This window comes from Arabidopsis lyrata, assembly GCF_000004255.2.
Source record: "Arabidopsis lyrata subsp. lyrata unplaced genomic scaffold ARALYscaffold_1, whole genome shotgun sequence".
Lineage (NCBI taxonomy): Eukaryota > Viridiplantae > Streptophyta > Magnoliopsida > Brassicales > Brassicaceae > Arabidopsis > Arabidopsis lyrata.
In genome coordinates this window covers 7,328,603-7,350,924 of record NW_003302555.1, presented here as the reverse complement: position 1 = coordinate 7,350,924, position 22,322 = coordinate 7,328,603, and the positions used below count along the sequence as shown (strand labels likewise).

Here is a 22,322-nt window from a genome sequence, read left to right as displayed (position 1 = left end):
GTTCATATTTCTTTATATTGTTATTGTTTATAATTTTATGAAGCTTTGTCGTTTCTAACATATTATTATTTGTCTATTTATGCATGTATGTATGAAAGACGATCATGAGGATGTATCACTACCATTGATTTGATCGAAATTTGTTTCAGTTTCATCGAAATTTTGGAAAACTATGGAGATCATCAACTTCATCTCTTATAAACTATTAAAGAAGGTATGCAATAAAAGGTTAGTTAGTCCTTCTTCTAATCATCATGTATACTATTTTTGTTAGTGTTCAGTATTTTTTTTTTTACATTTTCATGTTTAATTTCTTCATGATGTTTGTTAATGATTTTATTTTGTAGGCTAACAAGTTTACTCTTTTAATTCATTTTCTTTAAGGTAGGAAGAAAAATAAATTTTCAATAAAATAAAATTCTAATTCTTAACTTTAATTATTCTAATGTTATTGGTTTTCATTGTTTTTATGATATAAGCCTTTACAAAACTCTGGATACGGATTTTGGTTGGTAAGTATAATTTTTCTAATCTCAAAATATTTTCTAACAGTTACGGGGTTTTCTATGGCTAACAATGACATCATATAATATTTATTTTTTTTATTTAATGTATTTTATATTTAGTGATTCCTTATACTTCTTTTCTATGTATGTTTTAGTTTTAACTAATTATATATATATATATATATATATATATAAGTTCTTGATTTAATTTGCTTATTTTTTCTTGAAGGAAAATAGAAGTTTATAGCAATCCTCTTTTGATTTGATCTTATTTTTTAAGCGTGAAAGTATTATTGGAGAAAGAGTAATGTGGTGTACTACTTAAGCAAGGATCAACAATAAGAATGTTTTACAAACAAAATATATATGTAATTTGATCACATTTATTATATAATAATTTTATGAATTAGAGTTAGTTTTGATCCGTTTTAATTTCTTATTATGTAAAAAAAATATTAATGAAAAGAGGTTAATGACAAAATCAAAAAAAAAATAGAGTAATGGAAAGATATTCCAAGATTTTTTCATATTTCCATTAATTATAACAAAATCCCTTAATTATCGCATTTAATTCAGATTATTTAATATGATTATACAAACTTAAAATAGAAAATAATCTTTTTAAAATCCCTCAATATTTGGAAACCTATTATAATTAATATCGATTTATCAGTAACAAATAATTATTTCTTAATTCAAAAATTTGTGTAGAAAAAATTACGCACACATGAGACCATTACAATATCATCAACAATAGAAATTCTTCAAGAATATTGTTTCATGCGGGTTGATTTTTTTTTTAATAAACAATAGGTTATATCAATAGATAATCTTTTTAAAAAAAAATTAATTTTTAAAAAGAAACATAGCCCTTGAGTTTACTACTATTTACGATGACATCCCATTGGCATTTATTATTTAGATTTTCAAAATTAAATCAAAGATATTAACCTAAACAATCATTGCCAAAAGATCTCTACAAAATATATTTATTAGCCATAACTATCCTTGCTACAATTACATCCATACTGCATTGTTATAATATTTATTTACTCAAAAATATCATTATTGACATATATAAAATTATTTATATTATTTAAAAATATTATAATAAAATGCAAACAACAAAAGAAATTAAATTTAAATCCGCCATACATCGTTACTTAATGAACTGTATGTTTTCATTTCTATATTTTAAAAATTGAAACCTAAAACATACTAATCGTACACTCACACTGAATAATATATAGATATATATGTACAATTTTTTTAAAAAATATAGGTTATATCTGTAGATAAACTTCAAAAGATTTAAATTTCGACTTTTAAAAATAAAATATAGCCCCGCGGTGTACCGCGGGTCAATTTCTAGTACCCTTACATTTTAACTGACCTTTCGATACTTTACTTGAGTATATTTGCTGATACTTGAGTTTTGCCATCCCCAAGAAGTTCAATAAACCAAAGGTGGCAAATCAATTATGTGAATATATTAGAATTTTCATTACATTATTATATATCTTAATAGACAAAGCAAAATCTTCTTTTCGTTTATCTGCGTTATTATGAAATTCAGATTTTATAGTATGGGTAAAAATTGGTACAGATTAAAGTTACGGGGTTAAAATTGATCCGAAAAAAAAAAGGAGTGGTAGGGTGGTTTTACCAAGGAGAGAGAGAGAGAGAGAGAGAGAGTGCATAGTCGTGTTTGTCAATGGCGATCAAAGCGGGAAAGGTTTTGAGAACGGCGACTGCGGCGGCGAGGAAGTTCCAACAGAAACAGTTCTCAGCCACATCTTCGGCGCCGGTGTCTCCATCTTCCGGTGTAGGATCATTTCTGGGTATTCCCAAGATTCGTCGCTCGGAATCCGATTTATTGATCTCCAAGTACATCAGACTTGCCCAGGTAAGATAAATCACCCCAATCTATGTTTTGATTTCTAAGATCGTTAATCGGAATAAAGAATTTTGGCTTTTTTGAAACAGTCCACCACCTGTTCGATGAAATTCCTCTTAAAGAGTAATGAATTTGACTTGTTGTGTTTCTCTAGGGTCGATTGACGAAGAAGGGTGATTTCACAGAGGAGAAGCTTACGAAAATGTTGTCTGGTGAAGACAGGGTAGGGATCGGTGAGACCATGAAGTTACTCGAGGGTCGCAAAACTGGAGTAGAATCTTCTAAAAAAACAAACACCGCTCGATCCAACAAGTAATTCTTCTGTCTCCATCGTCAAGCTTTTGCACTTCTAGTTTGCAAGTTTGTTTTTTTTTTTTTTTTTTGTTGGATTTCTTCAACAACTAGTTGTTGTATGAATCACAATATAAATCCAGAAGATCAAATATGTTTTCTTGTATCAAACATTCTCTAAATCAACAACCATGAGAAAAATTATGTTTTGTCTGTCACAAACAACTTTTCGACAGATGTACAAAAGGAGGATACATTTTTTGGTGTTGCAATCTGTCCTAAGTATACACAAAAATCTTTGTATAGTTCTGTTTCTGATACAACAAAAAGAACCCCAAACGTCAGTCAGCTACTTTCACCAGCTCACACTATTTTTTTACTTTCTTCCATGTTCTCATACACACACAACAGCATCTAGACCTGAAATCAAAATCCACAGCCTACCCCCATCCACGAACCTGATACTGAGGAAGCCCCAGAAGCTATACTGATCTTGGGGACATTGTATCTTGAGCTGACAATTGTGACATATTTGACTGTTTCTTGTTGAGCTTTGACCGTAGGTGTCTGATTTTCGCATCAACTCTAGCTGTGAATCCAATCTTTGTCTTCTCCCGTGCTTTTGTACGCTCCCGTGTCCACATTCTTCTATCCTCCACATCTCTCTTGTAGTATTTTATCTCTTGAATGATGTGATGATCCAACGGATTTAAGCATCTTTGGAAAGATATGTGGGCAAAGTAAGGGAGGACTGTAGTCACTGTGACCAAAAATGTGGCCATCCAATATATGGGTGCAGGAGCAAGTATCTCAACCAGAATTTTATAGATGTTGCCTGAAAGACTTGGAGGCATCATCCCGTAGAGCGCAACAAACAGATACCATAAACCAATGCTTCCCCAGATCAAGACGTGTTGGATCCAAGTGAAGTGACTCACCGTCAAAGCGATTTGCACATTCACAGCCCAAATAATGCAGGTAAACATGGTAGTACCAACAGCATCCATGTCAGCAGTTTGGCCACTGACTCTGAAAGATTGCTCATAAATGATTCCAATGTTGAGGAAGAATATTACAAGGGAGGAGTACACACCATTTCCCATCCACCCAAGTATTCTATACCAGTCAAAGAAGAGATTTTTCGTCCCTTGTTGGTACAACGCAGGAAACTGCAGAACAAAAGAAAGAGTTATTTGGTGGCGAGTGAGAAATTCATTGAAGTTTTTAAGTTTGAATTCTCACAGCAGCTTTACCTGTAAACAGATCTCAGAGGAAACATCTTGTTCAAAGACTCCAAGGGCAATCACAGGCAATGAAGTAAGGACGACGTTGAAGAGTAATAGGTAGTAGTCATTATATACTGATTGCCCAGAAAACCCGGTGAAAGCCTCAAAATAGAAGAGAGTGAGACCAAATGCTATGTTCTTGTAAAAGAAATAGCAGATCTGGATGCAGAACAATATATGTTAGAAACCAAAAACGTGGAAAAGAGTAAAATAGGATGCATTGGAATTAGAAGGCATCTTGTAAACACATCTACCATTTGAGCTATTCTTTTGTAGCACCAGTGTCCATGAACGACGAGCAATCTTTCAAGAAAACGGAACTGGGCAATAGAAAAATCACTTGCCATAACAGCCTGCAAAAGTATAATAATCAGCAAAAGAAAAGCCAGGATAGGATTAATCATTGTACATTTGCTACAAGTTGGGAACACTAAAAATACATTCTAGAGAGACCATACTAACCTGCATTCCTTCAACCCCACTAATTCCAACACCAATGTCAGCTTCTTGAATCATTCCAACATCATTCGCACCATCACCTATTGCCAATGTGATTTTCCCGGTTCCCTCTTTAACTAACCTTGTTACCTGGTTTGGGAGAATTTTTTAAACAGACATAAATAAAAGGAAACTCATGATGCCAACGTGTTCATATACATGGGCATAATGGAAGGGGGGAAATACCAAAGCTTTCTGCTTTGGAGACACACGACAGCAAATGACTGACGCACAATCGACCGCCAAAGCAAGAAACTGGTACTTCATCTCATCCTCCAATGCATACGTTAGGGTTTTCCCATCAATGATCAAAGCAAATGCAGCGTGTGGATCTTTCTCCAGCTTCACCATTTGCACAGCTTTTGTGATTTGATTCAAAATATTGTCCTTCACAGCCTGATTACATCAACAGATATATCAATTTGAAACTTCAAATTGTAGGTCCTTTGTGATTAAGAAAGGGAAATGATTTTAGCTCCATATTACTTTTGCATCTTGAGATCCTCCTTCTGAGTTCACCACAGTTATGCATATCTGTTTCATGCCCTGCCGAAGTAAACTACACGAATATCTGCAGTTCAAAACAAAAAGGTCAGTTGGTCAAAGAACTTCAAAAATAAATCTGCTTCAAGGTATTGTAGTCGTTCTAACCCGATGTTAATTGCTGTTTCCATCTTATCCCCAGTTAAAACCCATAATTTGAGGCCAGCTTGGGCAAGTTTATCAATGCATTGGGGCACCTAAGTCAAATGAAAAACAAAACTCAATTTCACAAAACCAAAATGGAGGAGATGGAAACTAAGGTGTCTTGTCTGATATATATACCCCTTTCTGGAGTTTGTCCTCCACAGCAGTTGCACCTACAAGAATAAGGTCTTTTTCGATCATATCCGATATCCTCTCAAGCAACTCATCTCTATCAGAACCTATAGAAGTTTTGGCCTTGTGAAACTCAGCGTTCCAAGCTGAATATTCTTCCTCGTCAAGCTTTCTGTATGAAAGTGCTAGGGTACGGAGTCCTGCTTCTCCATATTCATTTAAATGCTTAGTGGTAGGTCCCAAGTATGCTTTCCCATTTTTAGCCAGTCGCTCAAAAATGATACTGCAAAATTTTTTTAACAAGAAACTGCTTCAAATATACATGAAGGTTGAAAATCAAATGGATTATCTCTTTCTAGCTTTTCTTCTAACCTGTCAGCTCCTTTGCATAGCAGAAGAATTTGCCCTTCCTCGTCTCGTATAACTACAGACATTCGCTTTCGTTTGCTAGTGAAGTCCAACAAATTCAGAACTTTATACTCCCTGCATTGTTTCTGGTACACCTTCAGGATGTGTATTTAAAACAAATAATCAAAGAATTAAGAATAGATCTCTAAGAAGTCTCACCTTTCAATCATTTGTCCTGAAGAAGATAACCTTTCATGAACATACACGCTTGATTGGGTTCTCTTAAAGAACACAAAACCAAACTCACTAGCAGCAGTAAGAAAAGAAGCTTCGTCTGGTGACTCTGCTTCATAAGTGTACTTGCCAGTCTCCTCGTTAAGCTCGGGAATAGCTGTGTGACAAATAGCTAATATGCGAAAGAACAGCAAAATGTCATTTGTATGTGGCTCTCTCAACCAATTCCCATCCATTAGCCGGATATCCTCGAAACCAAACCCCTTTATAGGAATTCTAGGATTAATGCTACTTTCTACCTCAATTTCTTGAGCCTGAGCCCTTGGAGTACTTGTCCTACTGAATACTTCTCCGTGCTCATCAAGATCAACAGCCATTTGCTGTGCAGCAGCAACTTCGACTTCACTGGAACGTACTCCATAAGAAGTGCCAGCAATTGAGCATTTCAGAAAATCCATCTGATTACAAGTCAGAGTTCCCGTTTTATCAGAGAGTATAGTATCCACTTGTCCTAGCTCTTCGTTTAGATTCGATGTGCGTGCGTGTGCTGGAACCCCACTCTCACTATCATACATGTGTAAATCTTTATTGATGAAAGATGCTTGCAACACTTTCACAACCTCAATGGAGACATAAAGAGAGATCGGTATCAAATATCCGTACAGCAAGAGGGCAGTGATCAGATGGACAACTCCAGCATAAACAGGATTACTTGGATTGGTTAAGTTCTCAGGCTCCTCAGGTCTCAAGTACCACCATTTCGGCATGTGAAACTTTGTCTCCCAAGCAAATCCCGATGAACTTATGCAAGAGATCAAAATAAGTAGGACGAGAAGCGTGTAGATGATATAGTCCATTGTCTTTTCGATTCTGCTCCTTTTCGAAGGCGATTTTGTTGAGTTCTGCATCACCTTAGTATCATGCCCTGTGAATACCACCACTCCATAAACATAAGGTGTATTCCTAAGCTTTGAATCTCTTAACAGAATCTGACTTGGATCCAGTGGAAATATCTGCCGCTCATATTCAAGATTGCCAACAAATGTGTAAAGACTCGGGTTTGGATCTTCGCACCTTATAGTCCCCGTGAAATCCTTGAAAGATTCGTAGTCATCCAGCGATAATGTTACTTCCAAGGACCTTTTCACTTTCAAGTTCGTCTCGCCATCTAAATTCATAGTCTCTACATAACAAATCCCATCCTCATAACTGGACGACAACAAGAGCAAATCAGCAGGGAAAAACCCGTCCTTCTCAACTTTGACAACATCCCCAACATTAATCTTCTTCCACTTTCTGCGACGAAACTCGCCATCGCTTTTATGAACATAAACTTTGCGCGCATTGATCTTCACATCTTGCATAAACCTACTCCAATCTTCAAGAGCCTCCTTTAACATACTGAGCCCAACAACAAACACCAGTGGAGCAATCATGCTCCATTTGTTGAAGGGGGAAAGAGGGAACACCGAGAGAATGGCAGCTACCAAGAAGTAGAAATTGGCAGCACGGTGAAACTGTTCGTAGAGGCACTTGGGAAAGAAGGTGATCATATTGTACCTGGTGGTAGAAACATAGTTAGAACGGTATCGGAAAGGCTTCTTCTTGTGCATATGAGGCTGATTACAGTACACAGTCCTGCTAAATCCTGGACCTTGGATAGGGTGAGGATCTTGACCTTCATCTGCACTTGGCTTAAGACATCCAAATGTGTAAATATGGCTCAGTCTCAGCTTTGACCTTATTCTACCTCGTGCCATTCCCTCGAGAACTTGAGCTCAAGAAAAAATACAGAATCTTTATCAAGAACTCTTCTTCTTCATCAAGATTCTCAAATGTGCTCAATGTCTCATATCCCCAGTAAATGCTGGTCTGTACAGAAGATCAAATATAAAACACAATTAGATTTTTCCTTAACATATAAAGATTCGATCTTTATGAACGAAAAATATATATAATTATGGAAAACAAATCATACTTTTGAAAGAGAAAAAAGTGTAGACAAGTCAGTAATCTCGAATCAGATTTAGCGGACCAATTAACTCGGAACTTTTTTAAAAAATGAAACTTTAAATTCAAACGCATTTGCAAAAGCTAGTCCAAGATCTTCAAACCAAGTAACAACAACTTTGACTCAAGAAATGGAGATCTTGGACGGAGAAAACAGCCAAATCTGGATAGACACCAGGAAATTACCGCTGGTTTCTGGACGAACTAACATAAACTCATTTCAGCGAGAAGCTGATTATGAGCTGAGAACTTTGATGATGACAATGGGAGATCAAGACGCAACCAAAATGAAGAAACTTTCCCTCTCTCTCTCTCTCTCTCTCTCTCTCTCTCTTTTTCTCAGATAATTTGACTTTCTCCAGAGACGTAGTAGCAAGCAACACAGGGTTTTAGAGAAAAGACACAGATTTGATTTGTCTTTTTGAATTCGACTTCTTTGTTTGCTTATTGCTTATAAGACTGAGAAATTTTGAATCAGTACCAATGATCGATCTTTCGGTGATGCTTCTTCTCCGACTTCTTCGTCTTCTTCTTCTTCTCTCTCTCTCTCTTCGACTATGACGTCAAATTTACTACTAACATTTTAAGAAATATTTTTTTACTTTTTTTTTTATTTATTTTGTAGAAACACTATCACTAAAATCTTCCAAAAATAAAGCCACCACTGAATTTTAAAAAGTTAATAATGATCACCAAATTGTAATTTAGCTGCAAAAAATATTACTACTATTTGCAGATAAATGATAAATATGGACTGATTCTTTGAATACAAATATTTTATAGAAAAAAATAAATACTAAAATAGTTGTAGGATTATATAATGTAATGCACTGGTCATATTTTTCCCATTCAATCAATTGGGATCACTCTCTTTGATTGGTCTAACAAACAAATAAAAATACTTGTTCCACTCAATTTTGTGTAAGTTAAAAAAAAAATATGATGTATTATTTTAAATCAGTCAGTTAATGCCGACATCTCTTTATTATTGACATTTTCAATTAGTTTTAAAAGTCTTTGTATTTATTAGGTACATTTTTGTATTTTGGAATTTATAAGATTAATAATTACCATTTTCCCCCTAAAGAAAAAAGTGTTGCTTTTAGAATCATGTATTTTAGCCATTTTTTAGCATTGGGAGATGATGATGACGTGTCAGAAACTCCTTTTCTTTTTACGAAGCGAGATCGCGGGGAAGTGGATTGAACCAATCCGCACCGTTTTTGTAATCTTTTTAACATGTATGTTTCGTTTATTGGTCACATGTTTATTCCGCACTTGCATATTACACTCTATTTTTATTGTCTACTTTTTTTTTTTTCCTGCTCCCAATTTATATATTTTCAAAATGGAATGATATGAAAGTATGATGGTAGATGGAGACATGACATTGCATGGTGTTGCATCCAAACGACTAATATATGGACAAATTGTATGAAGAAAACAGTAAAAAAGACTGCCACTTGCCAAATCAAGCATGGCTCAATATATAAATCAGTAATCCTCATCCAAACGTCTTTTTTGTTGTTGTTTATACTTTAGTATATGGATTTTATGTATATACTTTCAAATGTAAAAGTGAATTAAATGATCAATTATGAGTAAGAAATGCATACTATAAGTAAACTTAGGCTGGAAGGATAATCACATGGGATCTCACCACCATGATTCCATGAACCTTTATCGAGTTTTTCGCCCATCACTAGCATTGTGAACTTTCTTTTCCCGTGCACCACATTGACCTACTTTCCACTATTTTACTAATTCTCTTCGACCCTTTTTGTTTTTATATAATATCCCTTCATTATTTTACATTTTCAAAATGATTCTAGGTTATTTGGAGAATTCTGGGAGTAAAAATTACAAATAAAAACACTGGTTTTATAAAATCAAAGCATTTTAAACTATACTCCCTCCGTTTCATATTAATAGTCGTTTTAGCCTTTGAATTTTGTTTTAAAATAAGTGTCGTTTTGTGTTTTCAATGCAGATGTTTGGTAAAATTTCCAGTTTTGTCTTTACTAATTTAATGTATTGACCAATAAAAAAATAATAAAATATATAGATAACGGGTAAAATAGAAAATTTAATTGTTTTTTTAATATGTGTGCAAAAACCTTAAACGACACTTATTATGAAACAGAGGGATTATCCCGTAGTTACGTTGGTTTCTGTTTATGATATCATTATTCATTCCAAAATTATTACATTAAAAACGAGAAAATAACAAAGGTTGTTATATTGATTAGATGAAACATGGAAAACAGTGTAATTATAGAGGAGGTAATAATAGTGTCCTCTTAAAGCCGAGATATTTTTAGATTTGAGTAGATAAGATAAGATGCACATGATTCGGAGTTGAGACAAAACCTTATAATGTAATTAGAGACAATTGCTATTTCACCTAAATATCTACTAGCATTGGCCGTTTATTAATTTGTTTGACTTTTCCACAGAAATGCATTTAGGGTCGTTAAGAAATCGAACGGGCCACATATAAAAAAACGTGAGAGAAGAGTACTCACATAGTGGCGTCCCATAACTATTATCCATTTAAGGCAATTTTTTTTGTTTGTTTCAACATGCAGTTGGATATTTTTTTAATTGAATACGTTTATAGTATGCATTTCAGTTTCATATGGGTATGTCGCACTGTAATCATAATGTGACAAAACAAAGGGACACCCATATTGATGATGAAGATTCAAAGAGTTATTAAATTTCATTTATTAAACTGTTTCTTTGGTTGATATATACTATATACTAGTGGCTATTGTATATGTTCATTTTAAATTTAAATATTTTTCATTTTTTTTTATCATCATTTTCCACGAAATGGTGACTGTACCGTACGTAGTCGTTTGCTATTACTGGACACTTTCCTCCCACAACGATTGAAGTAGAAAACTACAATTTATATGTATTTACTTGTTGCGCGATACTTGTATAACAAGTCAATATTTTACACTCCATTTGTTTGTTTTTGGTCATATCAATATTTTAACTCTTTGCACAAAAAAAAAAAAAATCAATATTTTAACTCCATACCTTTAAGAATCAAAGCATAGTGCACATTCTCAAAACCCGTAACTTCTAGTATGAAAATTACATCAAAACGCACATAAAAATCTGTTGTTCTCGAATAATCCGAATCCAAGATTCAAGAATCAGGACAACAAATGAATTAACTCTCTAGACCCCAGCAGAAAGTGATCACTTTCATGAATAGTATAATTAAGGATAGTCTATTGCTCACTAATTAAAGTATCCAGATCCTTCATCCAAATGGAGAATAGAGAATGTGAAATGATAAGCTTCAAGACAAAGGAAAGGACTTACCCTTCACCTAGTTCTTTGGTTGAATCCATACGATTTTCATTAGGAATCTCTAACCTTTTCATTCAGAATTAGCTTGAAGATGGTAAAACTCAAACTTTGGTAGATCACAAATTATCCATAAGGAATCTATACTCTTCATTCTGGTGCTGAGTCAAGAATCTAAAAGCTCGGGTCTTTATTAAGCAAAGGGGCGTGGTTACAGTTCTTACAACAGAAGTATATAGTCCGGATCTTAAGAACAAGAAGCGAAACCAATCATTTCTTCACTTGTCAGAACTTTTCGTAGGAGTAACAGCGTCAACAATGGCTTCCATTTCTTCCTTCATACGTCCGAGAACACCAGGTCCTTTAACATCATCAACTCTTGTCTTCTCATCAATGTCTTCACTTCTTCCATGAGTCTCTTTCCCATGAAACATCGATTCCTTGTCTTCTTTTCTGCTTCCAATCACATTTGTCTTCACCTCTGACTCTGAAAAAAAAAACCCAAAACCCAGAAACAGAAACGATCAATGAGATTAATAAAAAGATTCGTCTTTTCGGCCAAATCAATCATCTTTTACAGAAACCTAAATAACCCAAACGTTCCGTGATTCGATCACATATAGAAACCCTAAATTCGATAAAAACGAATAGAAGAATTTATAGGGGGAATTAGACAAATTAATAAGCGATGAAACAACAAAAGAAACTATAAATCCGTGAAATTGATAACATCAAAGATTCGGTGTTACCAGAAAGAGAGCTTTGTTTTGGTTCCGCCATGGATGATCTTGTTGTTGTGTTTGTGTTCTTCAAATCTCTAGCTAGACGAATTTGTTGTTGGGTTTCGAGATGAAATAATGTGAACCGTCCGATCTAATACCAGATTAACGAGTAGATCGAACCGACTCGGTTAATGCGGAAACCCGACCCGACACTAAAATGGATTGAGTTTCTCCTCATCTAATAATTTATGGGGTTAAAACTCAGAATAGAAAACTAGAGGGGTTTTAAGAAAATTCAGAAACAAATTATTATTATTAAAGGGGAGAGAAAACCTAAAGTTTTGCCGTTATTTTAAGAAATTGCTTTCGTACCCCCAAAATTTCAAAATTCAAAAGTTCTCTCTCTTCTTCTTCCTTTTTAACACTGCAAACTTTTGTCAACATCAATCTCAATCAACACAAGCAAATTCCCAGAAACAATCTTTCTGCTTTTCCCACATTGCAGCTCTAAAGCTTCGAATTTTTGAATCAATAGCTTCTGAAGTTGTGATCTTTTGTAGGGTTTCGATTTGAGAAGATGGGTGGGTCAGGAAATTGGATTAGATCACTAATATCTCACAGAAAACCAGTAAATGATCAGGTAATCTAAAAAGCCTCAATCTTTGTGGTTTCTTCTTACTATACCAAACATTGATCTCTCTCACTCTCTGTTAATTGTGCAGCAGGAGAAGTTAAGTGAGAAGAGCAGCAAGAAGAAATGGAAGCTTTGGAGGATCTCATCAGAGAGCTTCACATCTTCTTCTTTCAAGAGCCGAGGAAGCTATGCAGCTTCTTCGTTTGGCTCAGAGCCACCGTCTTTCTCGGCTGACGAGACTTTTACTACGGCCATGGCAGCTCTCATTCGAGCTCCTCCAAAGGATTTTTTGATGGTTAAGCGAGAATGGGCTTCAACAAGAATCCAGGCTGCTTTTCGTGCTTTCCTTGTATGTGAATTCTTGACTAATCTGTAGTTATATGAGCTTCTAGTTGTGATTTGATCATTTCTACTCACTTGTTCATTGTGTTGTCTTTTTTTCTAGCATCTGAATCTTCTCTGTGTTTCTTTTTCTTTTTCAGGCAAGACAGGCGTTTAGAGCTCTGAAGGCTGTAGTGAGAATTCAGGCAATTTTTCGTGGAAGACAAGTTAGGAAACAAGCTGCCGTTACACTCAGGTGTATGCAAGCTCTCGTTCGTGTTCAGTCTCGTGTAAGAGCTCATCGTAGAGCGCCTTCAGACTCTATTGAGCTAAATGATCCTGTAAAGCAGACTGAGGTAAATATAAATCGAAAACTTGCTGGAGTTTTGAGTAAAGCCTATTGAACATTACTTCAAAATATGTGAATTTGGTTGATGTTTTTACAGAAGGGTTGGTGTGGTAGCCCCAGAAGTATAAAAGAAGTGAAAACGAAGTTACAGATGAAGCAAGAAGGGGCTATTAAGAGAGAGAGAGCTATGGTTTATGCGCTCACACATCAGGTTGGTCAATGTGTTTTCAGAACAGAAATTCAAAGTGTTTCGCTGATTGTAATAAAGTCTGATGAGTTTTTTTTGGCAGTCGAGGACGTGTCCAAGTCCAAGCGGAAGAGCGATTACGCATCATGGTTCACGCAAGAGCAGTCCTGGTTGGAACTGGTATGAAGATGTTGGGACATTTTCAAGGAAAAGTAGCGAGAGCAGTGTAATATCTGAATATGAAACTGTAAAAGTCAGGAAGAACAATCTTTCTTCAACTAGAGTTCTTGCTAGACCTCCTCTTCTTCTTCCTCCGGTTTCGTCTGGCACGAGTTATGATTCTTTACACGATGAGACATCAACATCATCGACATCTCAATCACCAGTTGCATTCTCCAGCAGTGTTCTTGATGGTGGTGGATACTATCGAAAGCCGAGCTATATGAGCCTGACGCAATCTACTCAAGCCAAGCAGAGACAATCAGGATTATCTTGCAACGGAGATGCAAGATGCAGTGCTGGTTCAGACCAGTGTACTGATCTATACCCACCGGGGATAGTAACTGGAAGACATGTCTGGGCCAAGAGCCAGAGAAGTTAAAAGAGCGAGCCGTGATGATTCTTGTCCAGCCATTTTTAACAGCCTGTTGGTTAATATTTTGTCTTGTTTCAGGAACGGTTCCTGTGAAACATATACACGAACTATAGATACAGAAACAGCTTCTGTGTACCGATTACATATAAGAATATTGATGAGAGTTATTTGAGATTGTAATTTGGCTACTTAGGCCACTTCTCTATAACTTGGAATCAGAGTCGATCTTGTTTCTAGTTGTTTGTTAAACCTTCCATATGGATGCTTTTTATTGTTTCTACTTGAATATTTCAAGAATTAGAGGCAGACTTGTGAACAAATATCAAAAATATAGCTTACGAAAAAAAATAACTAGGAACGTATACTTCCATTTGTATTCTCAAAAAGAAAAATGGTTTGAAAACTTATATTGTGAGAGAAAAAACAAAAAGGATTCAGATACAACATAGTAAATCTTACTCAGGTGAAACCATCCAAGACTATTGATGGTGGAGATGGGTGTATGGAAATCACTTATCAGCTAAAAGCTTATTGCTTCAGAGGAGCTTTCTTCTCTCGGTCTGCAATTCTAGCAGGGGCGTTTGAGTGTGACTTGAACCGGCCTCTTCCTCCTTCATCTCTCTCCTAAAGATTCCAGAATCAGTAGTATAAGTTTAGCTAGTCTCATCAAGGAACATAGATCAAAATTTATAGATTTGAACAAGAGTCTTTGTCAATGGAAAGATTTTCGTTTATGTACCTTTTTCTTGACGATCTGAACAACATCTTCGTCTTCAAGATGTTGAGAAAGACCACAATTCTGAGGATTGTGCCTTGTACTTGTGCCCCAAACGAGTGCATACTTCATATCCTTCACCAGTGTCCTGTGGACGTGGTTACAGAAGTCTTCCACTGTGCAGCCACCTCGATCCTGATGAATCACACGTAATCAACGATGAATATATCATATATATGGAAGAGTTTCAAGGGTTATCTTGCAATGAGAAAGAATACACTTACAGATGAGAGGACAAAAGGCTCATCGAAATCTGGTTGCTGGCCTTGCGGCTTCGAGTAAACTCTCACAAGGCCCATTTCGTCCCACATCCTTGCAAGTAGTCTGTCTAAGTTAAGCTGTTTCAAGCAGCAGTAAAATATAAATAAATTTGGCAAATACCAATATATTTGGCAAATATCAAACTCAGAATGACAGCGGAAACCTAGAACAGCAACAAATTAGAGTTTTAGCATTTTCCATCCTTGCAGGTCTAAAAAGACTACTCTTTCGAAATGTTACAAAACTTGCCTTAAGATTGCAGCTAATAACAATGGAATTTGGCTGCCGGGATAGTCTATCCACATCATCAATTCCAACAACATCTATTTTGTTGTAGACATATACACACTTAATATATTTTCGGTTGCCTTCAATGACATCAATAAAGTCATCCACCGTGGCATTCTCACGAAATAGCACCTGCAAAACTCACCACCAGAGTAGAAACTACCATAAGAAAGCTTTAAATATACACAAAATGTCTGCAAATTCTAATAATTCTACTGATAACACTCAGACAAGACAATAACAGCAAGGAAAAGCTTTTCTGAGGCTGATCTGATGCAAGAATAAAGTTGGAACCACGTACCTCAGCATTGTGAATCTTATATTCATGCAGGATTTGATAACAGAGCTTCTCATCAATGTGAGTCAAGGGTGCTGTAGTGTTGAAAGAGATTCCACCAGTCTTTTTCTTTTTAAAGTATATCTGATGAACAGAACAAAGCAAAGATTACATAACCAAATTCCACAAGAAACCAAAATTTCTGAATGGAGCATATCAAGTAAAACAGAAGGCGTTTAGACTTCAGAGCATTAGATGACACATCTATAATTTGACACTGTTGACAAGACAAGCTTTACCTGCGGAGGAGTTTTGTTTAGCCGCAAGCCCACTGCCTCAAGTTCCTTAGTCAGTATTTGTCTGTGGCCTTCACTCTAACAAATTTTTAAGAGCAAATAATAAGATTAATAAACGAATGCAGCATGAAAACCATATACCAATTCACAAGGACAGATAAACCATAACTCACTTTTGAGGCATCAAGAACCATCAATACAAGGTCGGAAGACTTTGCAACAGCAATAACCTGAGAAATAAGCAGTCATAACCAAAGTTCGTATCATCTTGATTATCTTTTTATGATAGGCGAAAAACTTGGGAATTAATCATAAATCTATAACTTGACCATCCAAAAAGAAATCAGATAACCAACAAGAAAATAATGCAATTGGATTTCAACCTGCCTTCCTCGCCCCTTTCCTTCCGAAGCACCTTCAATAATCCCAGGAAGATCGAGAAGCTGAATCTTTGTGTCATTGTAGTGAATTACGCCAGGGATGCATGTAAGTGTTGTAAATTCATATGAGGCTGCTTCAGAATGTGTTCCAGTTAACATAGTCAAAAGCGTGGACTTTCCGACACTGCAAAGTACAATCACTTCCATTAGTTTCCCCAAACTTAAGTCAGCAATTTCTAAAGGAGCAACATAATTTTACAAAACAAGAAATAATTTGTAAATGGATCCTTGTGAGTATAAGTATTTATGACATTACCTTGGAAATCCTATAAGTGCAACACGTCCATGACCATACTTGGTAACTTCAAAACCTTCCCCGCCTCCACTAGCACCCTGTTAAAGGAATTCGGAAGACAATTACAAACTGAAAGCAGTAATGAAAAAGATTTGAATATCTACTTGAGGTACAAGCAGCATACATTTGTAAACTTGGTCACATAGCAGGAAATTCTACAGTAGATTATAGCCCTAAATTAGATAAGCTAAGGTGAGGAATAAATCAGTTACTCATGGTCTATTTCAGTAGTAAAGAGACAGCAACAGCAAGGAAAACTATAACGATAACCCAACTAAGAAAGGGAACAAACAAGCTTCAAGAATCATTCAGTTATAATTAGAAATATAAGCGCATAGGTTAATGGTTTAGTATTTTATAAAGAGGTTACTTTTGGAGGTTCCAACAGTTGAGTCCTGAGCTTTGCAATCTTTGCCTTGAGCTGACCAAGATGATATTCTGTTCATCAAACAGAACAATTAGCTGAAAATTATTCTATTTCATTTAGCAAATGTTAGATCAGAAGAAGGGGAACAGAAGCAGCGACAGAAACTTGTCAAAGTGGTTATTTCGAAAATCGGCTTAAGTATCTATAATGTATTCTACTTAGATTGTTAGTTAATATACAGGCATAACGTTTGTTATCTAATTTCGTCTGAGGATGAACAATATGAAAGTGATAAGTCCCATGCCTATAACTGCAGGTTCTATATGTGAAAAGAGAACCTGTAGCTTTATTCTTCTGAGTCCGAGCCATCTCAGCCTCGATTTCCTTAATCCTTTCGATGATCCCCATTGTGCTTCACTTGTTCTTGCTACTATCTGTGGATAGAGTAAAGGACAAAGATTGTTACTTATCAATAGACTCAGAATCAGAAACGTAACGACAATCAGAGAGTTCATAGATTATGATAATAACAAACATTTAAACAATAACTCAAACAAAAAACTTGAGAATGGTAACTAAAGAGCTAAATCAAACCCAAAGAATATCCATAAGCATATAAAGCATTTGGATAAATTATTCTGCTTAAATTAGCTTATCTATCAAACCATATCCACCCAGTAAACAGATTTTCATTAAAAGGCGAAAGCTGAGCTCTTTAAGTCTAATCGAACAAAAAACGTATGTTGGGACATCAATTCCCACAATGAATTCCAGTAAACGAGCTCGAAATGCAGGAAACATATGAAGATAAGCGATTTTACAATACATCAAAGTCTTTGCATGAACAAGTTGGAAAATTTGATGTGCGACTCACAGTGGGGATTGGTGAAGGCGATCTCCGGCGAAGAGAGAGAGAGAGAGAGATGGAGAGGGGAGAGAGAGCACGCTTGCTATAGGGCGCAGCACAAAATGATTATGGGCCAATTTACTTCATCTTAGAGCCCAAAAGGCCTTTTTCCATTTCGATGCTTATTATCTTGTTCTTATGAAACGCTGCGTTTAATACGTGGTGTGAAACGTTGCGTTTTATTGATGTGAAAAGTGAAATGCTGGTTTAGTAAATTTTTTAGTCATACGTCTTGTTGTGGAATTTGATAATCTGGTTTGGTTTGGTTTGATTCGGTAATATAGAGAGAAGCGTTCATACTTCATACCATCAATTGAGAATTCCAAACACCAGTGAGTTAGTGATTCTGTTTAAATCACAAAAGCTACCTTAAAAACTACAAAAGTCTCACATCCACGGCAGTAAATTTATACGAGAAAAAGAAACGCTACAAGAAACCGTTTCTTGATCTTGATCTCTTCACCACTCTAGCCTTGCTTTCTACAGGTGAAATTGGTGATTGTTTCTGAGCAAGCTCTCTTACCTGCAACATAATGTGACTAGGAATGGCCATCGAACCGTGTTTCTTCAGACCTCCTCCCTGCAAAAACACACCCATTCACCAGTTTAGTCGTAAACCGAAGTTAGTTATTGGTTAATTGATTTTGCTTTTAAGTTATATAACATGTGGGAAGTGCTAACCATCCTGTTTGAAGAACTTGCTTTTTGTAAATTTCGCCATTTGTCCTATCAGAAGAGACACTTGTGATTAAACCAAAAAACAAACAAACCAGGATTATGAATATTGAGATGAGAGAGTTTAATAGTTATGTTGAACCAACCTTGAGATCCACAGAGGTACGATGTGTGTATGGTGAAAATGAAAGCCTTTTGATATCAGACCATTTCCCTACTCCATATTTGGACACACCTTCGACTAGTTTTTCAACTTCAGAGACAGTCCAAGCTCGATGAAGCTTCCTTCTAATTTCACTTTGCGTGATTGGTACATCAACGCAGTTATCATCTGAGCTATCTCCAGATGAGTCTAAGAGCTCTGGCTCCATCATGTCTTGATCCACCTCAGTGAAAATTGGTTTTAAATGGTCCTTGTCGCTCTGATAACCAAAATAGATAAAGCAATGAGCAACTGTCTCGTACCAGAAATCCAAAATATACTGGTAGATGATTATTCAAAGTCTTTTTTACATGCCATCTCAACTAAAAACCCTAAAGTTCAGAGCAAATGAGACCATTTCCCTCAAAGTTTAAGGCTTCGTTGGATAGATAGAATCACAACAAAATATATAATACATTGACAAAATTCTCTCCAATATTATAGAAATGATGTAGTTATATAGAAATGCCAAAGAGGTCTTACTTCTTTCTGGACGAGTCTAGGCGCAGAGTTGACAGCTGGAACTCGGTTCACATCATTGTTCAACTGAGATGGGCTTAGATTCAGGTTACCCTTTTCTGGAGTAGCTTTCACCTCCCATGACTTGGAATGAAATTCCTACAAAATGTGCAGGTAAACAACATTATCCTTAGTTACCTTGACAGCAGCAAACACAATATAATGAATTCTTCTATATTCCCTTTTTCCAGTGTGTAACAATACGCATAGATCTAGCACGGGCCAGATAAGTAAAAAGATTTTGATAGCTCATATGAAAAGGAATGGGGTTAATAAAGATATTGAAGAGCATGAGTAACAAAGACATACCCCGAGAGCCATTATGTTTTCTCTTGGACGGCTTCTTCTTACATGAGAAACATAGGGAACCTGAATTCTTGAACCAGCTAGGGATACCATCCTGGTGACAACAACTCCCCCTCCTGAAGAAACGGCTTGAATAGAGCTCTGATCTTTTGATGGGATCATTGACTCGTCACTTTGTTGTCTTTCACCGGTTTCTGAAGTTTCTACAATATATCTCCTTGTAGGCTTCCTAACTCTCTTTGCAGACCTATGTTCACCATCAAAATCTTCGTTTCCAGAATAATAGTCCACAAAAGTTTCAACAGAAGTATGCCCAAAATCATCTAAATGCCCCTTTATGCAGTCAGGACTAGATGGTGTATCTTTGCTTTCAATAGCTCTTTCTTCATCTAATGTATCCTTGCTAAAAGCATCAATTGCATCTTGATCTCCACCAATCAGTTTGTTATCATTAATTGTCAGGGTAGTTGTTGGAACTACACATGAATTAATCAGTCCCATTGTGATTCTCCTTTTGAGCCATCGATTGTCCTTGCAAGTAGTTTCGCGACCAAACGTGGCCCTGAATGTTTCTTGTAATGCTCTAATTGAAAGATTATCCAAGCATATCTCGCCTGCTACTCTAGAAACTTCAGGTTTCGAGGCAGCAGTTGACAATGCAGCTTCTTTAGGTTCGTTACGACTACCCGTAGCATATAAGTCATCCGTAGATTGATTCATACTGCATCGATTTGATGAAAAAATAATTGGTTCCGACAGCAAAACTTCGGATTGGACTTGCTCCACATTCCCAGGCAGCTCATTAGAAATTTGAAATTTGGTATCCGGAAGAGCAAAAAGCATCTGAGTTCCATACATCAATTCCTCTTTGGACTGCAAAAGTTTCAAAGGTGGAGTAAAATTGATGGATTAAACAGCCGTCTGATCCAAGATAGTTATACATGAGAAACAATATTAGAAAGTTCTGTTTCTAGATTTTGAAAAACGTGAACAAACCTCATGTCGAGAATTCATATTTTCTGTATATGCTTCTGCAGTTTCCGACTGAAATAAGCCTGGATTCAAAAGCTGAGTTAGAATAGAAAATTTAGTGCGAAGATTCACAAATGCTTGCATACTTAAATAGAACTGACTGTCCTAGACATCAGATAGGGAAAGCTACAGACGCAAACACATATTTACACATAAAACACAGGTCAGACCTCCAACATTGCAAGTAACCCAATAAATACCCTTTTCGTGCAGTCCTAAGGAAATTCTACCCGTCTTTGCGTGTATAGAATTAGTTTTCCTCTAACAATTCAGGCAGATTAGACAAATTAAACCGAAAAGGGCTCTAACAGGAGCGATTCAACATGTATTAGGACCAAACCTTCAAAGTTTTCTAGCTGCAGAAACTGAGAAGGTGAACCTTCATCGGGAATGTACTTCTCAGTTTGTATAGGCTCTGGTAAAACAGGCATATCAGGCTCGTTAACATGCTCGTTGTTCTCAAGCAAATCCTTGACCTTCAACATTTCTTCATCAGTTGCAGGAACTAGAGTCCCATCTCCTGCAACCTAATGCATTCACATAACCAATCTCAAATAAGATACTGAAAGGCTACAACTTGTAACCGCAGTAGTCAGAATTCTCAAATCTCGGAATAGAAAAAACACCATGTTTCCCTGTTCTATAAATCAGAGATACACATTTATGAACATACCCGCACAAGCTTGTACGCAACACGGTTTCCAATTTGATTTGTTGAAGAAAGTGAACCGCTTCTTGTCTGAAAAATACTGTCTTGAAACATATCTCCATAGCCTTCCACATTTCCAAACATTGCTCCTGAAGTCTAACCTACCAAATGCAAATTCAAGGGTACAAACTGAAATCACAAAAAGGCATAAGCCGTATAAGCAAAACTGATACTCAAAATTCTGGTTTTACCCTTTTAAAGAGAGAAAAACACTAGTACATCTTCAGAATGCAAAAAGCTTTCAAATTTAAGCTACCTTTTATCAAATTCAATGGAATTTGCGTGTCGCAGTCCTCAAAATCAAGTTTTGGTAGATTCTACTCAGTTTAACTCGCAACACAGTGAATCAAACAAACCCAACACTGAATTTTCAGGGTAGAAATATGAAAAGTCACGAGAAAAGCAGAAAACCCAGTAACAAGTACACGAGAGTTACCAGAGAAAGTAGAACGCGAACGGGGAAGCCAAAAGTTTTAGACTTTCCAGTGAGCTCGTTGTTTCATCGGCGAGAGTTCTCGGAGGAGAGGCTTCTTGACTAAGCAAAAAGCTTGGAAATTTAGAAACTTTTTTGTTCTGCTTTAATTTTTTTTGTTTTGGCTCGCTTTCGGCTTTTTTTTTCACTAATCAGGTCCGGATATAAAGCTTTTTATACACTCGATTTGAGAGTGCCAATTGGGATCCGTATAGTTTTGCGGGAAGCTCGTAGATGTTGCCACGTCAGCGAATCGCGAAATATCTGCCGAAAAAGAGCCAACTCCGTTCCGTCCCGACTCTCGTGCACCATAACTGCGTGCCGTCTTACACTTCAGGATTCGAATACGTGTCGTCTTAGTCTTTTTTTTTTTTTTTTTTTTTTTTTGAACAAACCGTGTCGTCTTAGTCTTAGAGTTCAAAATACTGCACTCATGTAAAACTCGCATGAAAAATCACTCAGGCTACACAACAACCAACG

The 22,322-nt window shown here is 36.2% G+C and overlaps 6 protein-coding genes across 15 annotated transcripts; 2 read left to right on the top strand and 4 right to left on the bottom strand.

The window, feature by feature from the left end:
• Positions 1-2,023: 2,023 nt before the first annotated feature.
• LOC9326293 lies at positions 2,024-2,894 on the top strand. The gene is made up of 2 exons (XM_021012139.1): positions 2,024-2,412; positions 2,558-2,894. The coding sequence occupies exons 1-2, from the start codon at positions 2,221-2,223 to the stop codon at positions 2,717-2,719; spliced, it is 354 nt and encodes a 117-aa protein (XP_020867798.1). The 5' UTR covers positions 2,024-2,220; the 3' UTR covers positions 2,720-2,894.
• On the bottom strand, positions 2,856-8,444 carry LOC9326292 (probable phospholipid-transporting ATPase 4). Of its 2 annotated transcripts, none has more exons than XM_021012138.1 (11): positions 8,008-8,444; positions 5,865-7,751; positions 5,670-5,780; positions 5,304-5,580; positions 5,130-5,218; positions 4,965-5,049; positions 4,665-4,874; positions 4,443-4,568; positions 4,235-4,333; positions 3,948-4,139; positions 2,856-3,863 (listed from the first exon to the last, which is right to left on the bottom strand). In XM_021012138.1, exons 2-11 carry the CDS (start codon positions 7,637-7,639, stop codon positions 3,177-3,179), a joined length of 3,651 nt encoding a protein of 1,216 aa, XP_020867797.1. In that variant the 5' UTR covers positions 7,640-7,751; positions 8,008-8,444; the 3' UTR covers positions 2,856-3,176. The 2 variants fall into 2 exon arrangements, with proteins under 2 accessions (XP_020867797.1, XP_002890230.1); XM_002890184.2 differs by having other exon boundaries at positions 8,076-8,444.
• Positions 8,445-11,384: 2,940 nt separating this feature from the next.
• On the bottom strand, positions 11,385-12,091 carry LOC9329016. The gene is made up of 2 exons (XM_002890183.2): positions 11,963-12,091; positions 11,385-11,700 (listed from the first exon to the last, which is right to left on the bottom strand). The coding sequence occupies exons 1-2, from the start codon at positions 11,991-11,993 to the stop codon at positions 11,492-11,494; spliced, it is 240 nt and encodes a 79-aa protein (XP_002890229.1). The 5' UTR covers positions 11,994-12,091; the 3' UTR covers positions 11,385-11,491.
• A 62-nt stretch (positions 12,092-12,153) lies between these two features.
• Positions 12,154-14,257, top strand: LOC9326291 (protein IQ-DOMAIN 1). Of its 2 annotated transcripts, none has more exons than XM_002892907.2 (5): positions 12,154-12,575; positions 12,658-12,918; positions 13,052-13,246; positions 13,337-13,450; positions 13,530-14,257. In XM_002892907.2, exons 1-5 carry the CDS (start codon positions 12,513-12,515, stop codon positions 14,025-14,027), a joined length of 1,131 nt encoding a protein of 376 aa, XP_002892953.1. In that variant the 5' UTR covers positions 12,154-12,512; the 3' UTR covers positions 14,028-14,257. The 2 variants fall into 2 exon arrangements, with proteins under 2 accessions (XP_002892953.1, XP_020867524.1); XM_021011865.1 differs by having other exon boundaries at positions 12,194-12,575; positions 12,661-12,918.
• Positions 14,258-14,341: 84 nt separating this feature from the next.
• On the bottom strand, positions 14,342-18,016 carry LOC9326290 (developmentally-regulated G-protein 1). Of its 2 annotated transcripts, none has more exons than XM_021011863.1 (12): positions 17,895-18,016; positions 17,359-17,454; positions 17,024-17,091; positions 16,615-16,691; positions 16,302-16,482; positions 16,092-16,148; positions 15,922-15,996; positions 15,647-15,766; positions 15,307-15,477; positions 15,021-15,134; positions 14,761-14,931; positions 14,342-14,645 (listed from the first exon to the last, which is right to left on the bottom strand). In XM_021011863.1, exons 2-12 carry the CDS (start codon positions 17,426-17,428, stop codon positions 14,550-14,552), a joined length of 1,200 nt encoding a protein of 399 aa, XP_020867522.1. In that variant the 5' UTR covers positions 17,429-17,454; positions 17,895-18,016; the 3' UTR covers positions 14,342-14,549. The 2 variants fall into 2 exon arrangements, with proteins under 2 accessions (XP_020867522.1, XP_020867523.1); XM_021011864.1 differs by lacking the exon at positions 17,895-18,016 and adding an exon at positions 17,847-17,865.
• Positions 18,017-18,208: 192 nt separating this feature from the next.
• LOC9326289 lies at positions 18,209-22,171 on the bottom strand. 7 transcript variants are annotated; one of them, XM_021011856.1, is made up of 10 exons: positions 21,807-22,170; positions 21,627-21,700; positions 21,335-21,471; positions 21,002-21,188; positions 20,626-20,684; positions 19,633-20,502; positions 19,288-19,422; positions 18,749-19,024; positions 18,609-18,653; positions 18,209-18,507 (listed from the first exon to the last, which is right to left on the bottom strand). In XM_021011856.1, exons 3-10 carry the CDS (start codon positions 21,452-21,454, stop codon positions 18,355-18,357), a joined length of 1,845 nt encoding a protein of 614 aa, XP_020867515.1. In that variant the 5' UTR covers positions 21,455-21,471; positions 21,627-21,700; positions 21,807-22,170; the 3' UTR covers positions 18,209-18,354. The 7 variants fall into 7 exon arrangements, with proteins under 7 accessions (XP_020867515.1, XP_020867517.1, XP_020867516.1 ...); XM_021011858.1 differs by having other exon boundaries at positions 21,627-21,687; XM_021011857.1 differs by having other exon boundaries at positions 21,335-21,499; positions 21,627-22,171.
• Between the last annotated feature and the right edge of the window lie 151 nt (positions 22,172-22,322).